This window comes from Carya illinoinensis, chromosome 7 (genome assembly GCF_018687715.1).
Source record: "Carya illinoinensis cultivar Pawnee chromosome 7, C.illinoinensisPawnee_v1, whole genome shotgun sequence".
NCBI classification, from domain to species: domain Eukaryota; kingdom Viridiplantae; phylum Streptophyta; class Magnoliopsida; order Fagales; family Juglandaceae; genus Carya; species Carya illinoinensis.
In genome coordinates this window covers 28,976,419-28,987,489 of record NC_056758.1, presented here as the reverse complement: position 1 = coordinate 28,987,489, position 11,071 = coordinate 28,976,419, and the positions used below count along the sequence as shown (strand labels likewise).

The window sequence follows — 11,071 nt, the reverse complement described above, 5'->3', positions numbered from 1 at the left end:
AGTTCTTATTCACTTTCACAACTTTTTATCTCGTCTTATCTCATTTAATCATTACAATTTTTTCAAATTTTCTTACAAAATAAAATAAACAATTCAACTTTTTCAAATTTCAAAACAAAAATAATATTAAAAAATATATTTTAATAATATTTTATTCAACTTTCAACTTTTATCTCAACTCATCTCATCTCATCTGTGAAAACAAACGAGGCCAATTAAATTCGGAAGTCCACTCCAATGGACAATAGTCTCCTTAAAGGAGAGTAAATTGCTTAGATGTAAACAAAGAGGCCTATAAGAACTAGCCAGTCATCCTTGGCCAGCCTCCCTTTTCCTCTGCCTAAAGCGTGGTTGGAGCTTTGGCTCCTTCCTTCCTCCTCCTATCCAACTAACACCAGATTTGTTTATGGTGTTTTTTTTTCCCCCGTTGTTTTTCATCCATAGCACCAAGAAGTGCCGATCTGCTACCTATCAGCCTCCAAAGACCACCACACTCCTCGCCTATGATACCTTATATTTTTGTGTGTTTTAATGAAATAATTATTTTATTTATCATTATTATGGGTTTTCTTACTTTAAATTTAATATGATTTTTGTGGTATTATTTTATGATTTCTAAGTGTGAAATTTATTTCAATATGTTTTTGTTGTTATTAATTATTGTTTATTATTTAAATTACTCTTTATTTTAAATTTATTTTATTGTTGAATTTTACTATTTTTATTTTACTTCGTCAATATGTTTTCAATTTAAATTATCATTTTAAATCTTTTTCATTTGATCAATTTTTTAAGACCTGAGATGTAAGGACAATATCTAATTTTTTTTTCTCATTTTTCTTTTTTTCTTTTTCTTTTCTTCATCTTTCTTTTTTTCTTTCTTTTCTCTTTTCCTCCTCTACACCCTGTGCGAGCTCCCTCTCTCATTTCTTTCTACCCGTGCATCCAACCCCTCTTCCCTAAGTACCCCACCGTACGCCACCTATTGTCATCGCCCAGCTCAACATCTCCTCCACCTGCTGGCGAATCACCATCTCCAATCTCAACCCCTACCTTGCTGCCACCTTCCCCCACACTAACCTCAAAGCCACATCCGCTCTTCACTCCAATGCCACCGTGGCGCCAACTCTTCACCCCATCACCGATGACCCTTTAGCCACCTAACCCAACCACCCTCAGTCTCGATCTGCACCTCACAAAGCCACTCTCTCTCTCTCTCTCTCTCTCTCTCTCTCTCTCTCTCTCTCTCTCTCTCTCTCTCTCTCTCTCTCTCGGATTTCACTTCTTTGGCCTCTATTCGCCGCCCACAGCCACCATTATCAGCTCCTCCTTGCCCAGCCCAAACTTCCTCTAGCTCTCTTCTCCATTTTCCAATTTGCAACCCACGACCATTGCTTAGAAAACACTATCTGCCGCTGCTCTGCCACTTTTGGCGTAACCTTTGATCTTCTAGAATTTTCTTCTACTATTGTAAGTAATTTTTCAAGAAATTTAATGAGATTTAAATATATTTTTATGCTAACACATTTTTATACAGTCTGATTGGTTGCACTGAGCTTTAGGTTCGAGGAATGTGGATTTATGAATTTTGGTTGTTGTCTGATGTGCGCCTTAGGCTTAGGTCGGTTTGGAGAACGGGTTAATTGTGGAATTGGTTTATGGGTTTGTGCGCTTGGATTTGTGTTTGGTGTATTTTATCTAATATGTGATGTCACATAACATCATATATACCGTTTGCATGCATTCTCATGTTTCATATTTGAAAACTGAGTTTTTGTGTTAAGAAATGATTTTGAGTGCATGTGTAATGAGCGGATTGAAATGAATGAATGAAAGGACAAATGAACTGTACGGATAGTGGTAAGTAGGGACGATAGTAAGTTTCACTTGTGATTCTCACCTACGGTGCCAGTTGAAAGGATGGTGGTAAACAAAGACGGTGGTAAGTCTCACCTGTAATTCTCACCTACAATGTAAGTTGTAGGGATAGTGGTAAGTGCTGCCCACAATTCTCGCCTATAGTAATAGTAGTATGGATGGTAGTAAGTCTCGCATGTGATTCCTGCCTACAATGACTAAATGAATGGGTATGTGAGTCATTTTCTGAGAAAATAGTAGATTTTGATAAATGGATATGTGAACCATTTTCTGAAAAAATTGTAGTTTTATACTTGGGCAGTTTTCTAGAAAAATGGCAGTTGTTTATTTAATAGACTTGTTTAGGTCAAATGAGATTTTTGGTGTGCGTTAGAAAAATAGTCATTTTCGAGAAAAATGATTGTTTGGTTCTCATGCATATTTCAGCATGTGCATGCATTCATGTTGGTGTGCAAATGTGTTTTTATCTCTTGGGTTATTTGGTTGGTTATTTACTGAAACTCATGATTTCACTTGATATTCTTTCCTACGGTTTTATTTTATGGAATCCTAAATTTTGATGCAGATGAGGACGTCGAACCTAAGGTTTCGGCTCCACTGGAGGAGTGACCTCAGGTTGCTTTTCGTGTCTTAGGATTTGTTTCCCACTTTTAATTGTATATTTTGGTTTTTATTATATTTTTACTAGATAACTATATAACTTTTTGAAATACTTTTATTTTGATTAATCTGTATTTAAAATTCTAGTACTTAGTTGACTATTTTTTAATTATCTATTGTAATTTGTGTTGTATACTTTCTGTATGTACACACACTTAACACTGATGATGACCCGCTTTTGAGTGTATTTTCGCTGAAATGGTTGTTTTTATTTTAATTAATATATTAGTTATTTATTTTAATTTATTTGCGTTTTAAAATTGTTTTTTTTATTTAATTGATGTTGTATTTTATTTCTTTTAGTTGTTTTGTGGTTTTTAATATCTTCGCGGCGGTTTAGTGTTGTTTTTCCCGGATTGAGGATTAGACCTCGTCTTTTCCCTACATCTCTTTCCCTTTTTCCTTTTTCTCTTTTTCCTTCTTTCTTTTTCCTTTCTTTTTCTTTTTTTTTTCTTCTTTCTTTTCTTTTTCCCTCTCTCTCCCATCGTCGACCCCCCCGGCCTCTCTCTCTCTTCTCTCTCCCTCACGCCGGAAGCCTCTCACCCCCGATCTACCGCCGTCCGGCCACCGTGCGGCTCACCGCCGATACCGTTCGGTTCGTCTCCCTCCGGCGCACCTCCCCACTGAAGCTCACCCCCATCCGGCCGGCCGTTTGGCCGGAAAACCTCTTTAAAGCCCGCACGGCTTTGGCTCCGATCCGCCGCCGTCGCTCCACCTCCGGCCACCATTTCTTCACCACTTCATCACCGGTCCCTTGCCGTCCTAACCCACCTATTTCCGGCCTCCAACGACCACCGGAACAGCTCCTACGAGCTAGCTTTCCTTTTTGGAAAATCCGGCCTCCCACCGCCATTTCTGCCGCCACCCACGGCCAACCACCACTTCCAATAGCTTCACAATCATCCCTAGACCATTCTCTATCAATCCCAAGCCCTAGTTTGTCCCCGTTCAAAAGTGGGTTTTTCACAACCCACGGCCACAGTGAATTTTCACTGTGACGTTGTTTTTTCTCCGCCGTTTGCAACGCCGCGTGTTTTCTAAAATTGCCATATAGCGCTATAAGTATTTTCCAAACCCTATTTTCAGATTTAAATATATATTGCTCATTCAATTTATTTATCTGTTGGTTGGTTGATTCCGGACTGAGTCCGAGGAGTTCGGGGGTCGGATGGATGGAGGACGGAGTTGCCTGTTTATTTGATTTATGTTGTTGGATTATTTTATCATGCATTGTTATGGCATTGCATGGTGCATGCACGTGTGTTTGTGAAATAGTGTGAAAAGCCTGTGTATTGGCGTAAATGGTCTTACGGATGCGTGTGTATCACGACCCCAAGCCGGGATGGGGTATTATCTCGGTGGAGCTCCTCTGGTCACTCGGGAGCGGAATAAACTGAGTGATGTCCCCTGGGTTGTCGCTAGACGACCGGAGCGGGGGCTAGGGTTTGCTTGGCTACGAACGCGCCGGGCGCGGAACCGGGCATCGCTCTACGCACCGACTCCGTGGCCCTTCGCTGGTGAGGGCTAGAGGATGCTTGGCTACGAACACGAGAGGCGTGGAACTGGGCATCGCTCGTTAGATATCACATGCGTGGTGGTACTCTGCGGTGTGGCACTAGAGCCAAGGTGTGCGGATGACCCCTTGGGGAGGTCATGGTGCATACGGATAAAATGGATAATGGTTTGAGATGGATAAAGGCCAAATGTGACTTTTGGCGTGGTTTTTGGAAAAGAAGTGTTTTTGGGCCAAATGGGATTTTTGGCGTGTGTGGAAAATTATGTTTTTGGGTTTTGTGCATCAGGCATGCTTCATGCATTTTGTTTGAGTTCTATGTGTTTTTATCTGGTAGTGTTTGAGTTTTACTTACCTGCGGTACCATTTTTGGTTCCGTAGCTTTTGGGGCAAAGTTGAAGGACGAAGAGGAGGAGGCTGAGCCTGAGGATGCGGCTCCGCCAGGTTGCTGATGCTATGCTTTATATTTGGTTTAAAACTGTATTTGTGTTTTTGTAATATTTTATTTATGTATGTTTTAAACAGCTTGTATTACGTTAAGAAAATTTCTGGTACTTAGTTATGACTTTCGTTATTCGCTGCGTGTTTCTTTGTGCACATATGTTGCCTTGCACACACTTGGCACCCGTCGATAGGATGGTGACCCGGGTTGTCACCATCCAAACGTCTCGATTTTCCCGTGTTCGGGCGTGAGGATTTGGGGGCGTCACAACACTTGTCATTTGGGGTGTGTGACTTGTCTTATCACCATCTCAGTGTCATGATTCCCACATTTCCTTACATGGGAGTCAAAGACGTCACATCACCTATATAATCTCCAGCCATTGATCTGTCAGACAGCCGAAGAAAAGTTTCAAAATGTGCGACGTTTACAAGCCAATGAGACTGTCGTCGTCATGCACAGCACCACAAAGATTAGTGGCTTTGGTTCTCGCAAAGCAGACCACCAATTTTTTTCTTAGTGTAGCACGTATACCTCACATGCCACAACAAACAATAGATGCCTTTTGTCAGGATATCGATACATCCCCTAGTTGCTGCTTTCATATATTCATGTTTTTCTTAATCAATAATTAAGATAAAGTTGTCGTGATAGACTCTTATAACCAGTCCAGACAAACAAAATGCAATACTCTTTATTTCACTGCAACTAAAAGTCTCAATGTAATAGTCTATTTATTAGACTATTTTAAAATCGACTTTTCCTTAGTAGAAATAATTGGCAACCATTTTTGCTCAAGATCCCCCTTTTTTTTCTCTGGTATTGTACTTGCTTGTTTTGGGATGATTATTAAAAACTCCCACCCTATTAAATCTTATATCATATAATCTACAGTTTATCTATAGACTTGCTTGCTTAGAGAGGAGGAAGGGACCAAAAAAAAAAAAAACCCAATAGTCTCGCCGACTTCCTCAACTTAAAGAGCCAGGTGTTCTGAAGAAGAACCTGCACGACACAGAAAGAAATACCTTGAATAAATCTCATGCTCAAGCATACAACTGAGATTGAAGAATCAGATGTATACGCGTCCAGCACGACCACTTGCATCTTAAATTATGTGATGAACAGATACAGAAAGTTATTGCATTCATTTTTCACTTGTTTTTTTTTTTTTTTTTTTTTTTTTGGTTTTGGAAGGCCAGTAGCATAATTTATACTACTCGTATATTTACAACGTGATTACCCATATCCTATATCAAGGAAAGAAAAGAACCAAAGTTAACAAAAGAATATTATATGTCGCAACGATATAATATGTACACGTGGCATCAGAAAGCTTCTTCTGGCTTCAGAAAGTTGTGATATTCCAGCTGCGTCATCTCTCCTCCAATGGCCGGGTCAAATTGACAACGATAGAAGCTGCATATAAACAGTTAATAGCATATTAAACTGGATGTTGAGATTATTGAACAGCTTATTTTAGTCATCTTTGCCAAAAATCGTCAAGACAATTTCAAAGAAATATGAATTCACACCTAATTCCAGCTTATCTAATGAGCAGCAGCTTATAAGATGGAGCATTCTGTTAATTATAAATATAAATATGTACAAGATGGAGTATTCTGTTAATTTTAAATATAAATATGTACAAAATGGAGTATTCTATTAAGAGAAATAATATTTACATTCGTGGAGTGCGTAAGCGCCGCACAATCTTTTTGAAAAAAATGAATAAATACAGGACCCACATGAAAAAAAATAATAATAATAATTCTTTAATCGTGGACCCTACTTTTTTTCAAAGCGATTGTGCGGCGCTTGTACACTCTATGACTGTACGTATAATTACTCTTTTGTTAATTAGAAATATATGTATACATATATAAGTAAAAGATGGAGTAATTTCTCAAAAATACATTGTCTATTGTGATGTAGCATTATGTGAAGACCTCCATAGTGCCTAACAGTGAACTTGTTTAATATGGTACATTACAAGGGATGAATTGATGGTTATGAAACTTGCACAATTAAATGGTGTAATAATCAAGCTAACCTTAAGGAATATGTCAGAAAAATAAAAATATAAAAATTGTTTCTTCTTTTAAGACCGCCCCTATATGGTAGTCTGTGTGTGCGTGCGCAAATAAGCAGTAACATCATTCATGGCAAAAATTTTTTTTTTTGGGGGGGGGGGGGGGGGTATAATAATAGTTCTGTACATGGATATTAGTGCACACAAGTATTATAATGGCTTTCCTAAATTGAATAAGGAGTCGTGCTTTATATACATTAGTCTTACCTTCCATCCATGCCAAGAATTACCACGGTATTTTTTTGGTGACCAAAAGCAACAATGTAATGAGAACCCTCAGGCAAGCGGAACTGTGCAACCGACCACTCTGAGCTAAAATACTTTGGCAACACTCCTGCAAGTGCAAAGGTTAAGTAGACCCAGAACCTAAAAAAGAAGACAAACATACTTCATTGGTAGCAAACAAGAACATTATACATTTGCCATTGCCTATGCTCTTTCACATGTGGCAGGTCAGCTAACCAGTTCAGCTGCCAGTGTATCGATTTCTCCGAACAAGCAATAATCACAGGCAACGACGTAAAATGAGCTTTTAAGACAAGGCCCGGCCCCAAAAGTACCAATGTAGTTAACTTCATGTGTGATATTACAATATTATAGGACAAATACATTGGCTCTTTAAAAAGAAATAACAAGATATCTAGCCTTTAGAGCAATTGGAAGGGGAAAAAAAAGTAGAAGTCTCATCTAAAGAGTGTATAGAAGAACTCTTTATAACATCAAGTTAATTTAGGCCTCTATTAATAAAAGTCTCAAGTTCCACGAGATTAACTTCAGTTATTTCAGATATGCCTAGCATAAGACCCATTGACCTCAAATTTTTTTTTTTTTGACCCACCCATTGACCTCAATTGAATTTGGTAGTCATCATTATAAAGCATCTGGAAGAAAAATATCACAACAAATTCAAGAGAGGTGACATACTTCATGATTACATTGCATTCTATTTAATTGACCATGTCATTCATGAATTACATCATCCACTAATTAGCTTCCCTTTGTTGAATATGTTAGTTCCCTCAAACACCCAGCATGATATTTTTTTTTTTTTTTTTTAAATATCAGCATGGACATTCCGAAACAAAACTTCACTTGTAGACAACAAAATATATATTTTTGCCTTACAGGTAAAAAAGTTACATAAAATTAAAGAAATAAAAAAAGAGGTAGTATACCCTTAATGAAAGAGAGAGATGAGCTTGATTGAGTAACAGCAAGATTAGAATCAGATGCATATCGTGACTTCTCAATCCCAGGTGATCCAGGATTAACCTTAAGGTTAAAAATGTGGACGGTTCCCTTGTCACTTGAGACTGCCAACCACTGGGCTGTTGAAGAGAATGCTAAGCTGTAGATCTCTGCTCTATCTGCACCCCTCCTAACCTACATGCAATGTCCAGTTAATTTCACAATGTATCTAAAATGTTTTGAACTGCATAATGACATATCAGAACCAATATGAAAGAGATTGCATTGGAAATTATGTATTTAGACTTTTACCAGACAACTTCCTCGGACAGTCGGACTTCAAGGTGGAACAAAAATAAACATGGAAAAGATGACAACCCAACATACCACATTTATTTATTTATTTATTTATTGGATTTGTAACATTCCACATTATTCCTTAATGGATGCAGTTAAGGCAGCTGATTGAGATAACCTAAGGACCAAATTAAGCAAAGAGGTTTCCAAAACTACCAAGCTACAAGTAATCCAGGAATCTAGAAAATCACATGATTTGATACTAAGAAATGTCACTTAGGCTTAAATACCCAGTAAGCTTAAGTTAGAAAATCCACAACCACAATTGTTTTGAAGCTGAATAAACGAAGGCGCCACTAATCAGTATTTTTCTTTATTTAATAAAAAAATATCTGTTAAGTAATTATTATGATTGGATTTTTAAAAATGAATTAATTCCCTTGATACAACTTCAACACAAGCATCCTCTTAACTTTTTTTTTTTTTTTAATAAGTAAATCAAAGTATATTAATTAAAAAGAATAGGCAAAAGCCATGTTCAGTACAAAGAATGCCCTAACTACGTAGGGGTAATAGATACAAGAAAATCATGAAAATCTTGGCTATTAAAATTAACGGCAATGGCACAAGTACAGAGAGTTCTAAAAAAGAAAGCTTTTAGTTCTTCTTTACTAAAAGCATCCTCTTAACTTCTCAAAAATATCATTTAGCTAACTACATCCTCTCTTGCCTTGCCACTCAATCATATCAGTGCCGCTCATCATATGTTTGTAACTGTCAGAATAAAGGAAATTGCCCTAATACAGCATAGAGGATAATGTTGCTTCTACAGCTGCATTTATCTTGAAGCTTTATATATCTTAAGTAAAAAATTATCAATGACAAATTTGAATTTACTTGCAAGATCCGACATGAACAGAATCTCAGTAATCGCTATATCACATTCTTTAGTGCAAGTCTCAAATGAAAGAATTCACGAAGTCGACAATACCCATTATTTCAAACCAACAATTTAACACAACAAGAGATTCAAAATGTGAAGTAATCAGTCATTGTTCCATTACTGCCGAGGGGAAACTTCAATCGAAGTCTATGGTTCCTCCCTAATCACTAACCTTCAACCGTGCCCCTTGCAAGTAACCCTAAACTCGACGGCATTTTACACAGCATAACATACGTTCATTCTAAGCATTGCAGTAAGCTAATCACTCCATTCACAGGAAGTGACTATAGGAATTTCCAATCACCGAATAAGTATTAATTCATGAATTGCTCATAAACTACAAAATTTACATCAATTAGAGGTTCATTAAATATAGATTCAATCTTTCGGATTTGTAATAAACAATCAAATACCTCTTGAAGAAGTGTTCCATCGATGCTATTGAAAACCCGGACCAGAGTCCCCTTGGAGCTCGACGTAGCGAGCAACTGCCCGTCAGGCGTGAGCGCGAAGCAGGCAATCCTCGAGTCGTGCGCCATGATAAACTTGGTTCTCTTCGAAGCATAGTGCTCAACCCGAACCTGTCCCTTCTGCAACCCGGGGCAGACCAGGACCAGCGACGCCGCCAGTTGGGATACCGCGCAGAGGCCCTTAGGGTTCGAGATAGTCTCGATTTGGTGGAGCAACTTCAAGTCGGTAAAATTGTACACGTAGACCTTCTGCTCCAGTACGACTACGATCCTGTCGCGGCGCAGCCGTACGGAGCGGACGTCGGAGCGAAAAGATAGCTCGCCGATGCAGCGGCCCTGGTGGTCATCCCAAATCATGACCTTGTTGGGTGGGTACTGAGGGTGGGGTCCCCCGCCGACGAGAGCCAGGATGTTGCACAGAAAGAGCATCTCTACTCCGGAGATGCCCCCGTCGTCGAAGTCCCGGCGGAAGATCTCGCGAAACGGGTCGCAGTTGAAAATCCGGAACCCGCAGTCAGTACCCACAGCGAAACACCCCTGGTCCTGGTTGAACGACAGGTGGAGCAGAGTTGGCGGATCAAGCGGCTTAGGAATATTAGGATTAGGGTTCTCGTTACGGCCATGGCCATGGGGTTCAAGCGTTGGCGGATCATATGGCGCCGGAAACGCCTTGTAGATGTTAGGATTAGCGTTCTGATCGTGGTCGTGGTCGTCGGGTTCGTCGCCATGGGATCCGATAGATTGGTAATCAATTGATCGGAAAGAGATGGCCGAATCGTTCTGAGAGTCGAGGGGAATAGACTGTTCCTCTTGAGTGACAAAATTAGGGTTTGGATTAGAGTTGGGGTTAGGGTTAGAATTGGGCCAGGGCGGGGATGGGAAGGTAGAGAGGGTGGCCATGAATGAGAGAGAGAGAGAGGGAGAGAGGGAGTGAATAGGGAATCTCAGGAGTTCGAATTTCACACACTGCAGCCGAACCTACAACAACGAGCAACAATTGGGGTCCTGTTCAACTTTCTGATCTAAAGAAAGCGGTTGCACTGCGGCTTCCTCAACGATGTTCCGTTAAAGACCCAGCCCATGTTTAAAGGCTCATACGGCATACTACTTCGGTCCGGCCCGGCCAAAAAATAGTGAAACAGACGAAACACCATGCCGCATTGCCGCGGATCGAATCCGAGTCAACCGCGTGACAGGCATGAATATTAAACGCTACAGTAACTATTTAGGGCTCGTTTAGAATTGTCTGTGAATAAATATTTTATTAAATTTTAAGAAATGAAAAAGAAAAAATGGAAGAAACGTATTATAAAAATGAAAAGTTTGAATATAATTTTTTAATATAATTTTTATTTTAAAATTTAAAAAAGTTGTATTATTTTTTATGTTTTGTTTGGAAGTTTGAAAAAAATATATTGAATTTTGTGTTTGAATTATGATTAAATAATTATTCGATGAAAAAGTTAAAAATTTAAAATTGAGAAGTCTTTTTATATTTGAGTAATATTTGAAAATAAAATTATAACAAATTTTGAAAATATATAAAATATCCAAATGTCCTATATATCCTTAATATTATGATTGGAAT

At 38.7% G+C, this 11,071-nt stretch overlaps 1 protein-coding gene across 1 annotated transcript; it reads right to left on the bottom strand.

Moving 5' to 3' along the window:
* Positions 1-5,572: 5,572 nt before the first annotated feature.
* LOC122316830 (autophagy-related protein 18a-like) lies at positions 5,573-10,628 on the bottom strand. The gene is made up of 4 exons (XM_043133637.1): positions 9,427-10,628; positions 7,761-7,968; positions 6,793-6,919; positions 5,573-5,912 (listed from the first exon to the last, which is right to left on the bottom strand). The coding sequence occupies exons 1-4, from the start codon at positions 10,381-10,383 to the stop codon at positions 5,822-5,824; spliced, it is 1,383 nt and encodes a 460-aa protein (XP_042989571.1). The 5' UTR covers positions 10,384-10,628; the 3' UTR covers positions 5,573-5,821.
* Positions 10,629-11,071: the final 443 nt, after the last annotated feature.

Coding starts and splice junctions, on each gene's coding strand:
- LOC122316830 (XM_043133637.1), bottom strand. CDS start 10,383: ATGGCCACCCTCTCTACCTTCCCATCCCCGCCCTGGCCCAATTCTAAC. Junction 7,969..9,426: donor ATGGAACACTTCTTCAAGAG/GTATTTGATTGT, acceptor CATTGCATGTAG/GTTAGGAGGGGTGCAGATAG. Junction 5,913..6,792: donor ATTCTTGGCATGGATGGAAG/GTAAGACTAATG, acceptor GTTTATATGCAG/CTTCTATCGTTGTCAATTTG.